Consider the following 21,483-nt stretch of genomic DNA (forward strand, 5'->3'; position numbering starts at 1 on the left):
CTCTCTCTCCCCCTCCCCTCCCCTCTGCCCCCTCCTCGTAGAAAGCAGCGGAGCAGCTGAAGGAGGCAGAGCGGAAGCGCTTGGAGGAGGTGGAAGCCCAGCTGCAGAAGCAGAGGCAGCTGGCCGAGGCCCACGCCAAGGCCAAGGCTCAGGCCGAGGAGGAGGCCAGGGAGTTGCAGCAGCGCATGCAGGAGGAGGTCAGCCGGCGGCAACTGGCAGCCGTGGACGCCGAGCAGCAGAAACAGAACATCCAGGAGGAGCTGCTGCAGATGAAGCTCAGCTCCGACAGGCAAATCCTGACCAAGCAGAAGCTGATTGAGGAAGTGGAGATCAGCCACAGGAAAGTGGAAGAGGAGATCCACATCGTCCGCCTGCAGCTGGAAGCCACGCAGAAGCAGAAGGCTGCGGCGGAAGGGGAGCTGCAGGCTCTGAGGGCCCGGGCGGAGGAGGCCGAGCGCCAGAAGAAAGCTGCCCAGGAGGAGGCTGAGCGCCTGCGCAAGCAGGTCAAGGACGAAGCCCAAAGGAAGCGGGAGGCAGAGGAGCAGCTGCAGGAGAAGGTGCAGGCAGAGCAGCGGGCAGCGCAGGAGAAGCAGAAGGCCCTGAGGGCCCTGCAGGAGCTCCGTGCACAGGCCGAGGAGGCTGAGCGCCGGATGAAGCAGGCGGAGCTGGAGAAGGAACGGCAGATCCAGGTCGCGCGGGAGGCAGCCCAGAAGAGCGCTGCGGCAGACCTGCAGAGCCGGCGCCTCTCCTTTGCCGAGAAGACGGCCCAGCTGGAGCTCACCCTGAAGCAGGAGCATGTCACCCTCACCTACCTCCAGGAGGAGGCTGACCGCCTGCGGACGCAGCAGACGGAAGCCGAACGGGCCAAGGAGGAGGCCGAGAAGGAGCTGGAGAAGTGGCAGCAGAAGGCCAATGAGGCACTCCGGCTGCGTCTACAGGCGGAGGAAGTGGCACACAAGAAGTCCCTGGCGCAGGAGGAGGCAGAGAAGCAGAAGGAAGATGCCGAGCGCGAAACCCGGAAGCGGACCAAGGCAGAGGAGCTGGCCCTGCGCCAGAAGGAGCTGGCCGAGGAGGAGTTGGAGAAGCAGCGCAAGCTGGCCGAGGGCACAGCCCAGCAGAAGTTCCTGGCTGAGCAGGAACTGATCCGCCTGAAGTCGGAGGTGGACAACGGGGAGCAGCAGCGGCTGCTCCTGGAAGAAGAGCTCTTCCGCCTCAAGAGTGAGGTCAGCGAGGCCGTCCAGAAGCGTAGGGAGCTGGAGGAAGAGCTGGCCAAACTGCGGGCTGAAATGGAGCTCCTGCTGGAGAGCAAGGCCAGGACAGAGAAGGAGTCGCGCTCTGCCAGCGAGAAGTCCAAGCAGATCTTGGAGGACGAAGCCGCCAAGCTGCGGGAGGTGGCAGAGGAGGCAGGTCGCCTGCGCGCCCTCTCTGAGGAAGCCAAGAGGCAACGGCAGTTGGCCGAGGAGGAGGCTGCTCGGCAGCGAGCAGAGGCTGAGCGGATCCTCAAAGAAAAACTGGCAGCCATCAGCGAGGCATCGCGCCTCAAGGCGGAAGCGGAAATTTCCCTGAAGGAGAAGGAGGCCGAGAACGAGCGGCTGAGGCGGCTAGCGGAGGACGAGGCTTACCAGCGGAGGGTCCTGGAGGAGCAGGCGGCCCAGCACAAGCACGACATCGAGGAGAAGATTGCACAGCTAAAGAAGTCCTCCGAGAGTGAGCTAGAGAGGCAGAAGACTGTTGTCAACGAAACCCTAAAGCAGCGGCGCATCATTGAGGAGGAAATTCACATCCTCAAGATCAACTTTGAGAAAGCCTCCGTCGGGAAGACGGACCTGGAGCTGGAGCTCAGCAAGATCAGGCAGAGCTCAGAGGAGATTCAGCGGAGCAAAGAGCTAGCGGAGCAAGAGGGTGAGAGGCTGCGGCGGGTGGCCCTGGAAGAGGAGAACCGCCGCAAAGAGGCCGAAGCGAAGCTCCACAAGACCCTGGCTGCGGAGCAGGAAGCTGCCAGGCAGCGCAAAGCCGCTCTGGAGGAGGTGGAGCGCCTCAAGGCCAAGGTGGAGGAAGCCAAGAAGCAGAAGGAGGTGGCCGAAAGCCAGTCGGAGAAGCAGATCCTGCTGGCCCAGGAGGCAGCCCAGAAGAAGATCGCTGCCGAAGAGGCCGCTCACCTGGCCCTGGTGCGCCGGAAGGAGCAGGAGTTGCTGCAGACCAGGCAGCAGGAGCAGTCCATCCTGGACAGGCTGAAGGAGGAGGCCGAGAGAGCAAAGAGAGCCGCCGAGGAAGCAGAGTTTGCCCGCCTCAAGGCGGAGCAAGAGGCCACCTTGTCCCGGCAGCTGGTGGACGAGGCCGAGCGCATGAAGCAGCGAGCCGAGGAGGAGGCCCAAGACAAAGCCAGGGCCCAGGAGGATGCTGAGAAGCTCCGCAAGGAGGCAGAGCTGGAGGCGGCCAGGCGAGCCCAGGCGGAACAGGCGGCTCTTAAGCAGAAGCAGGTGGCCGACACGGAGATGGAGAAGCACAAAAAGTTTGCAGAGCAGACCCTGCGGCAAAAGGCCCAGGTGGAGCAGGAGCTGACCAAGGTCCAGCTGCGGCTGGAGGAGACGGACCATCAGAAGAGCCTCTTGGAGGAGGAGCAGCAGCGGCTGAAAGAGGAGGTGACGGAAGCCATGAAGCAGAAGGTCCAAGCGGAGGAGGAGCTCTTCAAGGTGAAGATCCAGATGGAGGAGCTGATCAAGCTGAAGGTCCGCATCGAGGAGGAGAACAAGTTGCTCATCATGAAGGACAAGGACAACATGCAGAAGATCCTCGCTGAGGAAGCTGAGAAGATGAAGCAGGTGGCGGAGGAAGCTGCCCGGCTGAGTGTGGAAGCCCAGGAGGCTGCCCGCATGCGCAAGCTGGCAGAGGAGGACTTGGCCCAGCAGCGGGCGCTGGCAGAGAAGATCCTGAGGGAGAAGATGCAGGCCATCCAGGAAGCCACCCAGCTGAAGGCCGAGGCGGAGGTGCTGCAGAAGCAGAAGGACCTGGCCCAGGAGCACGCCCGCAAACTGCAGGAGGACAAAGAGCAGATCCGGCTGCGGCTGGAGGAGGAGACGGAGGGCTTCCAGAAGACGCTGCAGGCCGAGCGCAAGCGACAGCTGCAGATCACCGCCGAGGCCGAGCGGCTGAAGCTGCAAGTCACGGAGCTGAGCCTGGCCCAGGCGAAGGCGGAGGAAGAGGCCAGGCGGTTCAGGAAGCAGGCCGAAGAGATCAGCGGGAATCTGCACCAGATGGAGCTCTCCACGCAGGAGAAGGTGACCCTGGTGCAGACACTGGAGATCCAGAGGCAGCAAAGCGATCAAGACGCCAACAGGCTGAGGAAGGCTATTGCCGAGCTGGAGATGGAGAAAGAGAAGCTGAAGCGGGAAGCCCAGCTGCTGCAGCAGAAGGCGGAAGAGGTACCTGCTCGGTGGTGGCTCCCCACATCCCCCACTCTCTCCTTCCCTCCCAGGTTGAGCAATGCCCATCGGCCCCAGCCAGTCCATTAGTCCACATCCCCCTGGCAGGAGGGAGGGGTAGATATGGTAGCAGTGCAGATGCAGTGGACCACGGTCACGGGGTTCCTGCCCCACTCAAGAACGCAGGCTGTGTGTTTGTGTGAGCGTCGGCCTGCCTCACTCAATGGCTTGGGAGGAGAGAAGGAGGAGGAGATGTTCTCGCTTCCCTGGTACGGTTCAGAAGACCTTCCCTGCTGCTTGCAGGTCAGTACTGACGGCCGAGTGTTCTCTGCTTATTAGATGACTTCGTGGTAAGTTGTCCTTTAGGAGGTGGCTGGTTGTGTTCTCCCTCAGCCAAGATGGCACATCGTTTCAGCGGGAAATCCTCTCTGCATCAAGAAAGCAAAGGGGGAGCGTTGGGGGGAGTTGATTTTGTGTGCTGTTGAACTAGAGCGTGCAAACCCCGGGGGCCGATCCCGGAGCCTCCCTGTTCCAACCTCACTGCTGCTCGCTGTTTCTGTCAAAGTCTGTTTGAATTTTGGCAGAAGTGGGGATGGCAACTGAGAAGAGGGAGGGTGGGAAGGCAGCTGAGGGGGTGGAGTATTGCCCCATCAACAGGCGGTGCCCTCCTGGGATTGGTCTGGGAAGGCTCCCGTGGGACCTTTTGGGAGGGTTCCTGGCGGACGATCTCTGCCACAAGGGGTGCCTCCTCCCCCTGGGCAAAAAGGACGGAGCTCCCTGTCAAGTGTGGAGGGTGACTCCACGCAGGCGGCGGCAGCTGGCCCAGTCAGGGTGGCTGTGCAGAGATAAGAGGGATTTCTTGCTCTGAGACTTCAAATGGAAACGGGTTCTATGAATTGGCCATGAACTGGTTGCCCAGTTTTCTCTCCTGGGAAAGCTCCTTCCAGACTCAGCCCATAGGGAGTTCCTCTGGTGCCAAAGGGACAGGGCAGTGTTTGACAAAAGGAGGCAGAAACGGCCCTGTCCCTTTGGCTTCTGTGATGTTGGCAGGACAGGTAGCTCCTCCCCGGTGGCTTCTTTCCCTCTGCACTGGCCGGACAGGATGCCACCACTGGCGCCTGCCTCTTAGGTGACCCCCTCCCCCTCCTCCTCCTTTGCCCTCTGGCTGATGCCCTTTCTTTTCTCCCTGATCCAGATGCAGACTGCTCAGAAGGAGCAGCTCCGCCAGGAGACGCAGATGCTCCAGCAGACCTTCCTCTCCGAGAAGGACCTCCTCCTGCAGAAGGAGAGATTTGTAGAAGAGGAAAAGGCCAAGCTGGAGAGCCTCTTCCAGGAGGAGGTCAAGAAAGCCCAAAGCTTGAAGGCTGAGCAGGAGTGTCAGCAGAGGCAGATGGAGCAGGAGAAGGAGCAGCTGGAGGCCACCCTTAGGGATGCCCGGGAGAAGCAGGCTGAAGCGGAGAAGAGTGTCCATCGCAAGCAGGAGGAACTCCAGCAGCTGGAGAAGCAGCGTCAACAGCAGGAGAAGCTTCTAGCTGAGGAAAACCAAAAGCTCCGGGAGAAACTGAGGCAGCTGCAGGAGGAGCAACAGGCTGCCCTTGCTCAGACCCGGGAAATCATGATCCAGACCGATGACCTTCCTCAGGAGGCAGCCGTCTCTCCAGTCACGGCACTGCCTAACGGCCAAGACATGCCTGATGGTCTCTCTCAAAACGGTGATCCTGAGCTGGCGTTTGAGGGCATCCGACAGAAGGTTTCTGCCAAGACGCTGGCAGAGGCTGGCATCCTGGGCCCAGAAACCTGGGAGAGTCTGGTGGGTGGGAAGGTGACCGTGCAGGAGCTGTCCCAGAGGCAGGAGATCAGGAAGTACCTGCAAGGCAGCAGCAGCAGCATCGCGGGGCTCTTGATCCAGCCGACCAACGAGAAGATGAGCATCTACCAGGCCATGAAGCAGCAGCTGCTCAGCCCAGGGACGGCCCTCATCCTGCTGGAAGCGCAAGCAGCTTCCGGCTTCATGATAGACCCCCTGAATGACAAGAGGGTGCCTGTCAGTCAGGCAGTAAAGGAAGGCGTGGTTGGGCCTGAGCTGCACAATAAATTGCTGTCTGCAGAGAGGGCGGTGACTGGATACAAGGATCCCTACACGGGTGAAAAGATCTCCCTCTTCCAGGCAATGACCAAAGACCTCATCGTGAAGGACCACGGGATTCGGCTCTTGGAGGCCCAGATTGCCACCGGTGGCGTCATCGACCCTGTCAACAGCCACCGTCTCCCTGTGGAGGTGGCATTCAAGCGAGGCTATTTTGACCAGGAGATGCAGCGGATCCTCTCAGACCCCACAGATGACACCAAGGGCTTCTTTGACCCCAATACGCAGGAGAACCTGACTTACCTGCAGCTGATGGAAAGGTGTGTGACTGACCCCGAGACCAGGCTAATCCTCCTGCCACTGACGGACAAAGCGGCCAGAGGACGGGAGCTGGTCTGCACTGATCAAGAGGCCAAGGACGTCTTCCGGAAAGCCACCGTCTCTCCTCCCTTTGGCAGATTCCAGGGAAAGACCGTCACCATCTGGGAGATCATCAACTCCGAGTATTTTACTGAGGAGCAGAAGCGGGAACTCCTGCGCCAGTACAAGACCGGGAAGATCACCGTGGAGAAGATCATTAAGATCATAATTACTGTGGTCGAAGAGAGTGAGAAGAAAAGCCAACTCTGCTTTGAAGGCCTCCGGGCTGCGGTGCCGGCGGCTGAGTTGCTGGAGAGCAAAATCCTCAACCAAGAACTCTACAATCAGCTGCACCAAGGCAAGAAGACCGTGAAGGAGGTCGCCAATATGGATGCCATAAAAAGATACCTGGGAGGCACTGGCCCTGTTGCGGGCATCTTGGTAGAGTCAACGGGCCAAAAGTTACTTCTTGCCGATGCAATGAAAAGAAACCTGTTGAAACCCGAGGCGGCCCTGATCCTTCTGGAGGCCCAGGCTGGGACTGGGCATGTCATCGACCCCGTGAGGAACGAGAAGCTTCCTGTGGATGAAGCAGTCCGAGCAGGACTGGTGGGGCCTGAGCTTCATGAGAAGCTGCTCTCTGCAGAGAGGGCTGTCATCGGCTACAAGGATCCCTACATGGGGCAGGTGGTCTCCGTTTTCCAAGCACTGAAGAAAGACCTCGTCCCTAAGGACACTGGGCTCCGGCTCTTAGATGCTCAGCTTGCCACTGGAGGCATCATTGACCCTGTGCACAGCCATCGCCTCCCTCTGGAAGTAGCCTGCAAACGGGGCTATTTCAGCAAAGAAATGAACAAGGCCTTGTCTGATCCGGCCGACGAGTTCAAGCTGTACTATGACCCCAACACCCAAGAAAACCTCACTTATGCCCAGCTCCTGCAGAGGTGCCAGGTGGATAAGGAGACGGGCCTCCACCTGCTGTGCCTTTCGGATGAGGCCATACGGCGTCATCAGGAGGAGCTCTACTCGGACAGTGCCATCAAGGAGTCCTTTGGTAAGGCCACCGTTGAAGTTCCTGCCGGCAGCCAAAAGGGCAAGACGGTGACGGTCTGGGAGCTGATCCACTCAGAATATTTGACTGAAGAGCAGCGGAGGGAGCTGATACGACAGTTCAAGACTGGCAAAGTCACCATTGAAAAGGTCATTAAGATAGTTATCACAATTATTGAACAGAGCGAGGCCAAGAAAGAAGAAAAATTGACCTTCAGTGGCCTGCGAGCACCAGTGCCTGCTAGTGAACTGCTTGAGTCCAAGGTCATCAGCCAGCAGCAGTACGAGCAGCTCGAGTCAGGAAAGGAGTCGGTGAAGGACGTCGCCGAAGTGGATGCGGTGAAGAGATACCTGAGAGGGAGTGACTGCATTGCCGGCATCTATGTCGAAACAAGCAAGGAGAAGCTGAACATCTACCAGGCGCTGAAAAAGAATCTGCTCCTGCCCAGCACAGCAACTGTCCTGCTGGAGGCCCAGGCAGCCACCGGCTTTATGGTGGACGCAGTAAGGAATCAGAGGTTGCATGTCAACGAAGCGGTGAAGGCTGGCCTGGTGGGACCAGAGCTGCACGAAAAGCTGCTGTCTGCTGAGAAGGCCGTCACTGGCTACAGAGACCCTTATTCCGGGAACACCATCTCCCTCTTTGAGGCTATGAAAAAGGGACTGATTGTCAGAGAGCATGCTGTCCGCCTGCTGGAGGCCCAGATTGCCACGGGGGGCATTATAGACCCTGTGCACAGCCACCGAGTTCCGGTGGAGGTGGCCTACAAGCGAGGCTACTTTGATGAAGAGATCAACCAAACTCTCTCAGATCCCTCTGATGACACCCGGGGTTTCATTGATCCCAACACCCAGGAGAACCTCTCCTACCTGCAGCTGAAAGAGAGGTGCATTGAGGACCCCGAGAGTGGCCTTTGCCTCCTGCCTCTGAAGCAGCCCGAACGGCCGGCGGTGGTGGAGAGAACTCAAGTGTACACTGAGGCAGAAACCAAGCAGATGTTTGAAGAAACTCAAATTGACATTCCAACTGGAGAGCTTGCTGGCTCCTCCATGTCCCTCTGGGAAATTATGAACTCTAATCTCCTCCCTGAAGAGCAACGTAAAAAATTGCTAGAAGAGTTCCGTTTAGGCAACCTGACAAAGGAACGCATGATCATCATCATCATTGAGATTATAGAGAAAACCGAGATCGTCCGCCAGCAAGATGTCACCTCCTATGACTACATTAGGCACCGCATCACGGCCGAAGACCTCTACGAGGCCAAGATAATCTCTCTGGAGATATTTCATGCGCTGAAGCAGGGCTCCAAGACCATCCGAGAGATCCTGGAGATCGAGACCACCTGGAAATTCCTCTATGGCACCGGCTGTGTTGCTGGCATCCACGTTCCCTCCAGCAAGCAGAAGCTCAGCGTCTACCAGGCCCTCAAAAAGGGGCTGATTAGCCCTGAAGTTGCCCGGTCCTTGCTGGAAGCCCAGGCTGCCACCGGCTTCATTATTGACCCTATAAAGAACGACAGGCTTACGGTAGACGAGGCAGTGAGGAAAGGGGTGGTGGGCCCAGAAATGCACGATCGCCTTCTCTCTGCCGAAAGAGCTGTGACAGGCTACCGAGATCCTTACAGTGAGCAGAAAATCTCTCTCTTCCAAGCCATGAAGAAGGACCTCATCCCTTCTGAAGAAGCCCTCCGATTGCTAGATGCCCAGTTGGCCACAGGAGGAATCATAGACCCCTTCCTGGGCTTTCACTTGCCCTTAGAAATTGCCTACCAACGTGGTTACTTCAATCGGGAGACCTTTGAGAGACTTTCTGAGCCCAGTGAGATCCGCAGCTACACAGATCCCTCCACAGATGAAAAGCTCAGCTATGCTCAGATCCTCAAGCGATGTAAGAAGGACGAGAACACAGGCTTCCTCCTGCTCTCCCTCTGCGACACTCGGAAGCTGACTTTCAGGGGGCTGAGGAAGCAGATCACGGTGGAGGAGTTGGTGCGATCAAAAGTCATGGACGAAGCCACTGCCCAGCAACTCCAGGACGGCCTCACCTCCGTGGAGGAGGTCTCTAAAAAGTTGCAGCAGTTCTTAGAGGGCACCAGCTGTATTGCTGGAGTCTACATGGACTCGACCAAGGAAAGGTTGTCTGTATACCAAGCCATGAAGAAAGGCATTCTCCGGCCAGGGACGGCCTTTGAGCTGCTGGAGGCCCAGGCGGCCACCGGTTATGTCATTGACCCCATCAAGGGCCTCAAGCTGGCCGTGGAGGAAGCGGTGCGCATGGGCATTGTAGGCCCAGAGTTCAAAGACAAGTTGATCTCAGCCGAGCGGGCAGTGATCGGTTACAAGGACCCTTACTCTGGCAAGATAATATCCCTTTTCCAAGCCATGAAGAAAGGGCTGATCCTGAAAGACCACGGGATTCGCTTGCTAGAAGCTCAAATTGCTACAGGAGGCATTATTGACCCTGAGGAGAGCCATCGCTTGCCGGTAGACGTCGCGTACAAGAGGGGCCTTTTTGACGAGGAAATGAATGAAATCCTCCTGGACCCAAGTGATGACACCAAGGGCTTCTTTGACCCAAACACCGAGGAAAACCTGACTTACCTGCAACTGATGGAACGGTGCATCACGGACCCCCAGACCGGGCTGTGCCTCCTGCCGCTGAAAGAGAAGAAGCGGGAAAGGAAGACCTCCTCCAAATCCTCTGTCCGCAAGCGCAGGGTGGTGATTGTAGACCCAGAGACCGGGAAGGAAATGTCCGTGTATGAAGCCTACCGCAAAGGCCTCATTGACCACCAGACCTACCTGGAGCTCTCGGAACAAGAGTGTGAATGGGAGGAAATCACCATCTCCTCCTCTGATGGGGTGGTCAAGTCCATGATCATTGATCGGAGGTCGGGACGGCAGTACGACATAGATGACGCCCTGGCCAAAGGCCTGATAGACCAGTCTGCCCTGGACCAGTATCGCTCAGGGACCTTGTCCATCACGGAGTTTGCAGACATGCTGTCTGGCAATGTCAGTGGATTCCGATCCAGGTCTTCCTCCGTGGGCTCCTCCTCTTCCTATTCCGTAAGTCCTGCTCACGCCAGACCCCAGCTGACCTCTTGGAGCGATCCCACTGAAGAGACTGGTCCGATTGCTGGCATCTTGGACACAGATACCCTGGAAAAAGTATCCATTACGGAAGCCATGCGCCGTAACCTGGTGGATAACATTACAGGCCAGAGGCTGCTGGAGGCCCAGGCCTGCACAGGTGGGATCATTGACCCGGTTTCAGGGGAGAAGTTCCCTGTTGCAGATGCTGTTAATAAGAACCTGGTGGACAAGATCATGGTGGACAGAATCAACCTTGCTCAAAAAGCTTTCTACGGCTTTGAGGATCCAAGGACCAAGACCAAGATGTCTGCTGCCCAAGCCTTAAAGAAGGGCTGGCTGTACTATGAGGCCGGCCAGCGGTTCCTGGAGGTCCAATACCTGACCGGTGGGCTGATTGAGCCGGAAGTGTCTGGGCGGGTCTCGCTCGATGAGGCCTTGCAGAAGAACACCGTCGATGCACGCACTGCCCAGAAACTTCGGGACGTCAACACTTACTCCAAGTACTTGACCTGTCCCAAAACCAAGTTGAAGATCTCCTACAAGGACGCCATGGACAGGAGCATGACTGAAGAAGGGACGGGCCTCCGTCTCCTGGAAGCCTCCTCGCAATCCAGCAAAGGCTATTACAGTCCTTACAACGTCAGTGGCTCCGGTTCCACCTCCGGCTCCCGGTCGGGTTCACGAACGGGTTCCAGACCAGGCTCCAGGCGAGGAAGTTTTGACGCCACCGGCTCCGGCTTCTCCGTCTCCTTCGCTTCCTCCTCCTACAGCTCATCAAGTTACGGCCGCAGATACGCACCAGGCGCCACCAGCAGCAGCACAGATGCAGCCGACCTCCGTGGCACCCTGGCTTATCCAGAGGGGAGCTATGGGTGGAAAGGAAGTTCTCCCCCTCTTGAACTGCCTGGAAAACAGCTGCCTGTGGCCTAAAGGGCCCCCCCTCTCCCCCCGCTTCCCAAGCTGAGATAACATGGCCTTCCTTTCGCTCTGCATGTGATGAAGCTGCTGGCTAATCCTACCAATATTTTTATTACTACTCCTGTTGCTCTTTTTTAAAAACCAGAGTTTCCTTCCAAAGCAGTGCCTAAACTTTAACCAAAAAGACTACACTAATATATTAATATATGATGGTTCTGATAGTATTTGTATATTGAGAGAGAGATAAAGAGAGAGAGAGAGAATGTGAGCGCATCAGTGCTCCCCACGCCGCTTCATGCCCCCTGGAACCTGCTCCTTTCCTCCCCACCCGCCCTCACCCATGCCAGGCCTCTGCCACCCTCTTCTTCCTCACTCGTCCTTTCTGCAGTGCCTCCTGATCACCTGCCTATGCAAAGACTGTCTGTGCCTCCAGGAGTACCGGCTGGCAGGAGCATCTCCCACACATCTGCCCTCCCGTCTCCCTCCACTGCGGCCTCAGCTTCCACCATGGAACGGGCACGGGATTCTCCTGGCGCTGCTCCACCGACCTCCTTGCTGGCTGCCCTCCACACCCGGGCGACTCTGCGCTTGGACCGTAAGTGCAGGGACCCTGCTGCACCGCTGCTGCCGCTCCTCTTCCGGCTCTCCTCCCCGGCTGCCTCTCACGCTCCCTGGCTCCGCAGACCCCGACCCTCCTCTGGGCTCCGCTCCACTGCTCTGTCTCCCGGGAAGCTTGGCAGGCTGGGGGGTCCTGCATGTGGCTTTCAGGCTTGCGGGTGGTTGGGAGTGAAGTTTAAGGGGGCAGCCTTCAGACCCACATCTCTGGCTTACTGCCCCTGCAAGGGGATGGCGCTAAGATCTCCGGGAGGTGTGGCTCTCTGCTTTTGTGGGGAGGGGGGGGAGTATGCTCCTGTGTGGCATTCTGCCATGGTGGCTTGGATCTGGGGAGGAAGCGGCTTGACGAAGGCCTTTGACCCCGGATTTTGCTGCCCTCGCCCGGCTCCTCGTTCATAATGTCTGCTCTTTCTCTCAGACCGTTTCTTCTAGGCCCACCAAAGAAGACCCCTTGACCCTGCGGGAACTCCTGGGCTGGTTCTCCGGAGCTAGCAAGTCCAGCGTCGGCCACCCGGGAGACCCGCATCGGGCGGCTCCTCAAGAGGTAACCGGGCCCCCGGGGCCCCTCCTGGGCTCCCCCCTCCCCAGTGTTCCTTTTCTGGTGAGCCAGAGATGAACCACCAAAGGCCGTGGGTCTAGGAAGGAGGCCTCCCGCCCAGGTGTCCCAGCACCTGCCAGGTCCCAGCCTGCTGCTTGCGTGCGCTTCTCCCTTTCCGGCCTCCCAGGAGGAGGAGATGGAGAAGGGCAGCAGCCGGGGGGGGTGGGGTGTCCTGCAGAGTGAGGGCAGCTGTCATCTCCTCCCCCACTTGGTTTGATAGCATCATCGCATTTGTGGTTTCCTCTGTCTCATCCCATCCCGTTTCTTTCTTGACTTTGTTGTAGTGTTGCTGGATGCCATCCCACGTCCTTCCCAGCTGCCGTGGATCTCGTGCCCTGGGTTGAGCCTCCCGCCACCCCCCTTTGCAGCCCACCAGCGCGGACTAGTTAGCAGTGGCCAGGAGAGGGCAGCTCCCTAAGGCTGACCCTTCCGCCCATCACCAGCGAGCCAGCCGCTCCTCTGCTCCTCGGGTGGGGCGATTCACCCTGGAGCCCCAGGACTGTCCTGGCAAGGCCTGGCAAGCAGCCATCCTTGTGCTGTCAGCAGGAGGCCGGCCTGGCCATGCTGAGAGCAGCCCCTGCCTGTCTCCCCCCCTCCCCCCCCCCGTCTGCAGCCTCCAGGCCATCCGTCATCCCGTCCGTCATCTCAGGGAGCCTGCATTGCCTGGTCTCTGCAGCCAGAGGTCCCTCTCGAGGCGGAGCTGTGCCAACCGAGAGGGAGCCTTTTCAGCCACTGCCAGGGCCCTCCGGGCACAGATGTCTTCCCCCCCTTCAGGTGGAAAAGGCAGCCCCTCCCCACAGCCCCATCAGGCCCTCCTCCTCCCCCCCATAGCTTCTTCTTTGCGTCTGGATCAGCCATCCCATCCTTGGCATTTGTCTCTCGTCCTCATTGCCAGCCGCTCTTGTTTTTTGCATGCTGCGTTTACTTGGGAAAGCCCTTGTCCATTTCCCCCCCTCCCCCCCAGCCTGCCGGGTGGCCTGTGCCCAGGGCCCCCCTTCTTCCAGATGAGACTTCCCAGACTCCCCTCCAGTGGGTGGGGGGGGCAGGAAAACACTACACCCTGACTTGTAAATAGCTTGAAGTGTTTGTCAAGCCCTCGGCTGGGAGAGCAGTAAAGGCGATGATTTCATGAACCGGCTTTGTGTGCTTTCTTCCCCTCCCGCTTCCTGGCCCTCCCTGGGCCCTGAGCCAGCCGCCCGCCCGCCCGGGGGGAGCATTCAAGGCTGCGCAAAGGAGCAGCTCCTGCCATGTGACCCGGGGCGGCAGAACATTTTCAACTGGCATGAGATCCGAGGCCTCCCCTCCCCCCTTTGGCTGCCAGTGGAGGCTTTCTGGGCACAGCTTCCTCAGGGAAGGGTCGCCCGGGGGTCTCGCTGCTGGGAAAAGCAGGGTCCGGCCTCTTTGTGCTCTGCAGTTCCCAGCCCCCTCCCCCCACCCCTCCCCTTCTATGACTCTCAGGCTTTTCAGAAGCCTCCTTGGTGGCAGCAGAGGGGGGGAGGGGGAGCCCCAAGGAAGAGAAAAGCCTCTGGTGGGGGGGGGAGGAGGGGGAGGGGGGGAATGGGCCGTTTCTGTGCGTGCACAAGGGAGGGGGGACGGATCTCTTGGCAGGGAGGGGGAGGGGCGACTCTTGCCACAACTTCCAGGGGCCTAAATGGCTCCAAGGCCTGCCGAGTCTTGCAGGGGGCTCCCGGGGGCTCTGAGAAGGGCTTTCCTGTCTCCTGGACAAAGGGCTTCCTGCTCAAAGGCCCCCACTGCTTCGGGATGGGTGGGGCGTCTTTAGCCAAGTTATTGCAGGGCCGCATCGTGGCTGCGCTAGTTTCTCTCTGTGGGGGGGGCGGGGGGGGGGTGGCGCCTTAGCCAACAGCCGGGCCGACTCAGAGTGCTGCTTCGTGGCCTCCATCCAGAGAATCCCTTCCGCCACCTGCATTGCACCCAGCCGGGCTCAAGAAATGAAGGGCCCCCTCTTTCCCTGGAGACCCGCTGCCAATCCAGCACCCCCATCGGGAAGCCGCCCTTTCCCGGGCAGGTGGAGGCCGAGGGCTCTGGCCTAGGAAGGCTGGAGCTCTGGAAAGGAGGCAACGGAGAGCGTTTCTTACACCCAGAGCGGGTTGGGGGGGGAGGCGCTTAGACTCCGTTGCTGGGAGGGCGGGGGGGAGATCCGTGCGGGAGATCCCTGCGGTGGTGGTGAGGAGTCTGCCAACCCCTTTGAATTTTCAATGTCTCCACATAAAAGGGACCTAAAATGTGATCCGTTTCCCACACAAGTCTTAAGATTAAGAGAAGCCAATTAAATAAGTCAAAAACGTTTGTTCATTCGATTTTTATGCCGTCCACCTGAAGGAGACCGGGCAGCTCTTAGCCTCGTCCTCTGTCCAGAACAGCTTCAACTTGGGGGTGTTGGTGGCCGCCTCTGCGTGGGACCCCCCTGCGTCAGTCTCCCCCCGACAGCATTTCTATGAGGTTAATGTCTGGACTTTAGCCATTCCTTGGTTGTGTGAATAGGATGCTGTGGGTCCTTGAGGGCATGACCCAGTTCCTCTGGAGCATCAGTTGATGGGCAGAGGCCCAGCTTCTGCTGGTACAGCCCAGAAGTCATAGTTCCTTCCAAGGAGGGCAAGCCCTCTTGATCCAGAGGCCTCGAAGCAGATGCCGCCATCACCACGACAAGGTCCTTCTGCCGAGCGCGGCGTTTGGCCTCCTCCAAAGGTCGGGCTTCCCATTCAGGCTGGAATGTCCTGTGTTGAGCTCCCCTATCCACAGAACCTCCTCCCTCCTGGCTGATCCAGGGGGCCTTTCACAAACTCCCCCTGGGCAGCAGCCATGTTCCTCTTGGGGCCTGGTGGCTTCCTGCTTGTGCTCTTCTTCTTCAGGGGCCTCCTGAGCGGCTCTCGTGGATGCTGACTTGGTCAATGCCGGAGAGACTTTGCCTCGCTTGCAGGGTCCTCGGATCCTCGGGATCGGGGGCGATTGCTCCGGGGGGGGGTGGCGGCGTTGCCTGGCTGGTTGGTGGAGCATCCCAGGAATTGGCTCATTTGCACATCATCTGCCCAGCAGCCAGAGGGTGAAGTCCAAACTTTTTGGAAACAGCTTGGTAACATTTTCCACCCTGGCGAGAGTCACCCAATGTTTTTGGAAGTCCTGGGAAATCTGTTGGAGCCACTCCCGCACACCTCCATCCTGAGGATCAGACTTTTGGTAGGAACACCAGGAATTTAAAGAACAAGCAGGACCTCCCACACTCACACCTGCTTAGCTTCCCATTGATGGGAAACCTGGCTCTAATTTCCCCTTCAACGGAACTGATCGTCCCGGAGGTTCACCTGTACTTTTGCCCCACACAAACATGTGGCTTTGGATCATGAACCAGTAGGATGCTTTTGATTTACTCCTTCAATTTGCCTCCCTTTATCTATTTTTACCTTGTTCCTATGCTGAAACTCCCAAAGTCTTCGCAAACCAAGAAGCACCACCGTAGCTCCCGGGGGCTTCCAGGCCGAAACCCTGCTCCCACGTCTGCCCTGCCCCTGGCTGAGGGGCCCAGAGGAGGTGGGGCCTAGAGGAAGGGCCTCCTCCCCAACCCCCATTTGCCAAACAGCTCCTGCGGCTGTCGGAGAGGAGGGGGCAGGGACGGGCTGGGAAACCCCCCTGTGGGCATCCTTCGGCAAGGAAGAGGGGCGACTGGTGAGAAGACCTTGGGAGGTTCTCAGTCACCAAAGGGGCTTTTGAAAGGGCACAATGAGGGCCACTCACCACCTCACGAGCTGCCACGTTCTGGTCTTCAAGGGCAGCCCCATGTGGAGGTCATCAATTGGCTCACCAGGCTGATCGAGGCCTCTCCGGCCATGGCTGCTCCTTCAGCAGGAGCCCTGAGCCCAACAAGGCCCCCTCCCCCAATTGCACTTCAGCTCAGTCCAGGGAAATCCCACCCATCCAGAGCCGAAGATTATTTAAGCCAAAGATGCTTTAAATAGGAGCCAGCCGTGTGCGGGGGCAGCCGAAAAAGCCAATGCGATCCTAAATTGCATTGACAGAGGGATTCAATCAAGGTCAAGGGAGGGACTAATACCACTCTACAAAGCCTTAGTAAGGCCACACCTAGAGTCCTGCATCCAGTTTTGGTCCCCACACTATAAAAAAAGATGTTGAGGCTCTGGAAAGAGTGCAGAGAAGAGCAACCGGGATGATGAGGGGGCTGGAGGCAAAAAGATATGAAGAACGGTTGCAGGGACTGAGCATGGAAGGGAAGGACCAGGGGAGACAGGATAGCAGACTTTCAATATTTGAGGAGCTGCCGTAGGGAGGAGAAAGGGGTCAAGCTATTCTCCAAAGCACCGGAAGGCCAGGCAAGGAATAATGGATGGAAACTGATCAAGGAGAGATTCAACCTGGAAATAAGGAGACATTTTCTGACAGAACAATCAACCAAGGGAACAGACGTTGCCTTCTGTGCAAGCTTCATCACTGGAAGCTTTCAAGAAGAGACTGGACTGGACTGTCAGAAATGGTCTCCTGCTTGGGTGGAGGGTTGGACTAGATGACCTACACGGCCCCTTCCAACTCTGTTCATCTGTAATGAAGCATCACCAGGGCCTGAGCAGTGGGGGGGGGAGCCAAAATCCCACTGTCTTGCCAGGACCAAGTCAGAGCCAGTCCGTCCCCAGCCAAACCCACATGAGCTCCAGGCCCTCAGCTGGCACCTCCCCTGTCCAGCTGGGGAGGAGATACCCAAGTAGGGTGCATGGCACACGATGAATGCCAGGCCTCACCAGACAGTTGCCTCCCAGGGGCCTCTCCGTCTCGCATGGTCTCGGGGCCTGGGCCTGCCCTCCTACCAACGCTGGTCATGGAGGAAGGAGGAGAACCGTAGGGCTGGCCCAGAAGGACCCCCTGCTGGTTGGCAGCAAAAGCCCCTGAGAGGGCCACCATCCCAGACCCCCCAGACAGCCAGCGCCCCTTCAAGGCTGGGACTGGCCTGAACCCAGGCCGGCTTCACCCGGGGTCCTCTGGAGCCGTGTGCCAGCCGCCCTCCCTTCCCTCAAAGGGGACCAAGGGCAGAGAGTGGACACACGTTCCCCACTACTGCAGGCTCCAAGGGCGGACTCTGAATCTCCGCTGGGACCTGACCAAGGCCATCGCCCAGGATGCCTAAAGCCACCAGGAGGGGCCGAGGTGGCAGCCACGAGGACCCTGCCCTCTTCCTCAAGGGCCACACGGTCCCCCATCACCTCCAGGAGTCCATCTCCAAGGGAGGTTGAGCAATTTTACCCAGCAGATGCTGAGAAGATTCCTCTGGGCAGCCCTGCAAAGGCTCCGTGGCTCCTCCCTGCCCAGGAAGGCCTTGAAGTTCCCCTCATCAGGCCAGGAGGCAGGAAGTGGCAACCTGTGTGTGTGTGTGTGTGTGTGTGCGTGTGTGTGTGTGGTGGGGGAAATGAAGCCTCTTGGACAATCTTCACCCCACTTTAGGCAGAGGCCTTTGGGGGAGAAGGGCATGGGTGCTTTCACCCCTTCAGCTGGGAATCCTGGCCAAATAAACCCTCTTTTCCCAGCAAGGGAGGTGGCTGGGGCACATGGGCCATGTGCTACTTTGTGCTGCAAATGGGGCCGCATAAAGGAGGAGTTTTCCTCAGGGATGGTGGCCAGAGCAGTGCTGGGTTAGCAGCCTCACCCTGCAGGTTTTTCTCCTTTGCTGGCGTGCTCGTCCTCACGTGCAGAGAGAGGAGAGCCAGCCAGGGGGTGAATGCAGTGCAAGCAAGCAGACCGGGGGGGGGGGGCAGCTCCGTTTTCCATTGGATTCCACTGCCCGGGTGCAGCTCCTGAACTGCAGGAAGCTTCTGAGAACCACAGCAGTCAAAGCGCAGAAGAGAGTCTTCCTTCAGGATTTGGCTTCAGTCCCATTGGATCTGAAGAGAAACGTTTAGGAGTAGAGTAAAAGTTCCCACCAGCTGCAATTCTTCAGGCTTTGGCAAATGTATCTGAGCTCCATTTTCAAAGAGAGTCATTTCAAATACCTTGAGCCTGCCATGTTTTTTAAAATATTTTTTAGAAAGGGAATGAGATGGGTGTCAGTTGTACTGTGAGGAGGCTGGAGTGAGTATTTCCGATGGAGCAGTTGGTCAGGCAGCATCAAACCAGGATGGTTCACCCTGCATTTATATGGGGGGTGGGAGTGTCTCTGCTTGGCCAGAGGGCTGGACTAGTGCAGTGTTCCTCAACTCTGGCAATGTGGACTTCAACTCCCAGAATTCCCCAGCCAACCTGGGGCTCCCCTGACATTCTAGGACTCATATTATGAGATGCCACTTCCTCAAGGAGAGTCCTCCTCTCTGGCCCTCACTCTGGTGGGCTTAACCTCTGCTGCTTGCCAGGCCTTCCCGCTGCCCATACACGGGGCGTGTGGTTTCCCCCCCCCCCCAGAGACTTTTCCCTGTGGATCCTGCTGACCTTGGGGGCTTGGCCCCGGCCACACCAGCTTCAGAGACGGAAGAGGAGGTGGAGAGGGAGGAGAAGGACTTGCTGAGACCCCCCCCCCCCAGAGGCTGCCAGAGCCTCTCTTTTGGCATTCTGATTCGGGTGATTCTGAGGATCCAGATAAACCTCCAAGTGGTCTCAGGCTCCATTAGCGGCCAGATGCCTGCAAAGAATATAAACCTTTCCATTCCCAACCTGTCAGAGCGGAATGAGAAATGAAATGTTTTCAAAATAAAAAAAACAAGGAAGTCCGGTTGCCTTTTGGAAAACATACCTCTGGGGTTTTCAAGATTTAAGAGCCGTAGCCCACCAGGGTCTCTCCAAGTCCTGAGGAAGAAGAGCCCCCGGTCTCATGCAGGGCTGCCCTGAAGGCCACACCAAGCACCCTCCCCCTGGGGGTTCTGCCTCCGGCAACCAGGTTGTACCCCCTTTCTCCATCTGATGCTGGCTGGTGTGATGGCTGCAATGTTGGGGTCCACCCCACATCTGAGGTCTTCACTGGGCAATGGGGGCAGAGACCCTCCTCCTCCTCCCTGAAGTTGTTGTGGCCCGCCAATGGCCAGCAGAGCCGGCAGCAGATTCGGACAGTGAGGAGGTTGGGGAGGAACCTGGGCCAGTCCTGGAGTCTGGGGAAGGCTCTGAGGAGGGCTCTGTGTCGGAGGCAGAGAGGGGGCCAGGTCCCTATGCCAGTTACCAGCTGCCTTCAAAGTCAGACCTCAGTGAGGCAGAAGAACAACTGGAGCCTGTTCCCAGTGTGCACATGTGCAGAGCTGCCAGACAAAGGGAACAGCTAAAGAACAGGGGTCGACTTGGGAGTAAGGCCACAGGTGTACAATGAATGGCCTCTCCCAGAGGGAATAAAAGAGGAGCGAAAGGGGAGTGGAGTTTGCAGGAGACAATTAGTTTGCTTAATTGGTTCATGACTCTCCGAGACTCCTTGCCAAGTTCTGCAGATATCGGCCTGGCAGCTCTCCAAGCCAGATAAGGTCGGTGATTGGAAATACTCCCTTAAAAGACTTTGCTGGATGTGAATGAGCAGAATTCACATCCATTAATAAAAGGGGTTTTTGTCGGGACCAGGAGTTTCCTTCAGGCTCTTGGGAAGCCTAGGTGAGAACAGAAGTCACCAGTCAACACGCATGGCTGGCCTTTGCATGGAGACTTTGGAGTACAGGCCCATCGCTGGACAGGAGGACCCGCAGCCTCACCATGCCTGGCTCCCCTTGCTCGAGTCAGGAGGCAGAGCCAGGCTCCTGATCCAACAGGAATCCCCCCCCCCAGTGACGCCAGGAAGAGCTGTGGAGAGCGGCAGGCAGTTGTCAGAACACGGGGACTGCGATGCTGGGCCAACCCCAGCCAGCCACACCTGTTGGCAGAGGCCGAGTGGTGGCCATCCCTGCAGAGGGACACAGCCAGAGTGGGCAAAGGTGGGCACACAGTGCGGAGCCAAAATCCCACCCTGGAGGAAGCCCACCTGTGCCGCCCCCTGGGCTTCTGATCTGGCACGGAAGGTTTAGTCTGCTTTTCCTTCTGGAAGCTCCTGCCCTGCTAATGCTTCCCGGGGGAAGGGAGGCCGTGGCTGTGGCACGGTGGGGAGGCCGCTTACCCTGCCTCGCTGGATGGATGTTGCAGAAGAGAGGCTGCCTCTCTTGTCTGGAGCCAAACTCTGCTCCTGAGCAGGTGAGACGCCGTGGCTTCCTGCTCTGCCCAAGTGCAGCTTCAGCTCCGCCTGGGCTTTGCCTTCTCTCTCCCGCCCGTCCCCCCAGGCGTCTTCGGATGCTGGCCAGGCCTAGTTAGAGCAGCGAAATCTGCCCTATGTGGTGGGTCTTTCGGTGCATCGCAGGTCTAGTGCTAGGAAGGCCAGAACGTGCTACCAGGCCTTCCCCGTTGACCCTCCATGGAAGAGTCAGATCTGAAGAAGCTGGAGAAGATGATACGGGTGCTTTTGTACTTTGGCCTTGGAGAAGATTGTGAGAAGAGGGTGGACACCAAGGAAACAAATGGGCGGATCATCAGACCAATCAGGCTGCACCCATGACTAGCTTCAATTTTGGATACATGGTGTGAAGATCCCCCCCCCTCTCTCAAAGGCTGTAACCTCTGGGAAAGGTAGGAGGAGAGGATGACCAAAGGGGATGGACGCAGTTACCCTGGAAGGCCTCAAAGGCCAGAGGCCGCGGCTTATAGAAAAACCCTGGCTGGCTGGTTGCGTAGACAAGGTCCCCATGGAACATAATCACTCCCTCCCTCAGCCTGAAAGGTCACACCTGCCCTGGGCAGGCCACTTGCGCCAAGGCTTGGATTTTAACTGCTCTCACCCTAACATGTCACGCAACTCCCCACCTTCCCTCCACAGGTTTTGTTGTGAAAACAAAGATTTTGCTTCCTGAACACATTTGGGTGTATCTTATTGATTGCGGGTTGCTAATCACAAAAATAACTTGCAATTTATCCCGTACGGTTTGATAGAAATCTGCTTTTACAGCAAGGCAAGTACACCTTTAAGTACCTGCTGACTACCTGCCCCTAGGAAAGAAACAGAGAAAACCTGGAACGATTGTTGAGGCACATTCCATACACCGACCTGGAAGATTCGCAGAGAGCTGAAAGTTTCGGCTCTGCTGCTCCGAAAGCAGCTCGGATACACCGAGAGACGTACAGAGATTGGATAGGCGTGCAAGTCGTGCAACCTTACATTGGAAAGAAAGGCCCTCAGGTGCTTTGGAGAATAGGTTGCTCCTCTTTGGGGCATCCCCTCAGATACTGGAAGGCTGCTATCATGCCCCCTCTAGTCCTTCTCTTCATTAGGCTAGACATACCTACGGTGGTTCTTGCAAGCATTCATCCAATGCTTTGGCCTCCAGGGCCGA

At 57.9% G+C, this 21,483-nt stretch overlaps 1 protein-coding gene across 1 annotated transcript in view; it reads left to right on the forward strand.

Moving 5' to 3' along the window:
• PLEC (plectin) overlaps positions 1-21,483 on the forward strand; it is a 78,098-nt gene that overhangs the window by 33,738 nt on the left and 22,877 nt on the right. The window contains 4 exon segments of the mRNA XM_087703531.1: positions 42-3,422; positions 4,618-10,941; positions 11,966-12,091; positions 21,144-21,329. Of these exon segments, the coding sequence (XP_087559657.1) occupies positions 42-3,422; positions 4,618-10,941; positions 11,966-12,091; positions 21,144-21,329 (10,017 nt within the window).

Source organism: Thamnophis sirtalis, unplaced genomic scaffold (assembly GCF_051295495.1).
Source record: "Thamnophis sirtalis isolate CommonGarterSnake01/CBP01778 unplaced genomic scaffold, rThaSir2_p1.2 scaffold_2, whole genome shotgun sequence".
In the NCBI taxonomy this organism is placed as follows: domain Eukaryota; kingdom Metazoa; phylum Chordata; class Lepidosauria; order Squamata; family Natricidae; genus Thamnophis; species Thamnophis sirtalis.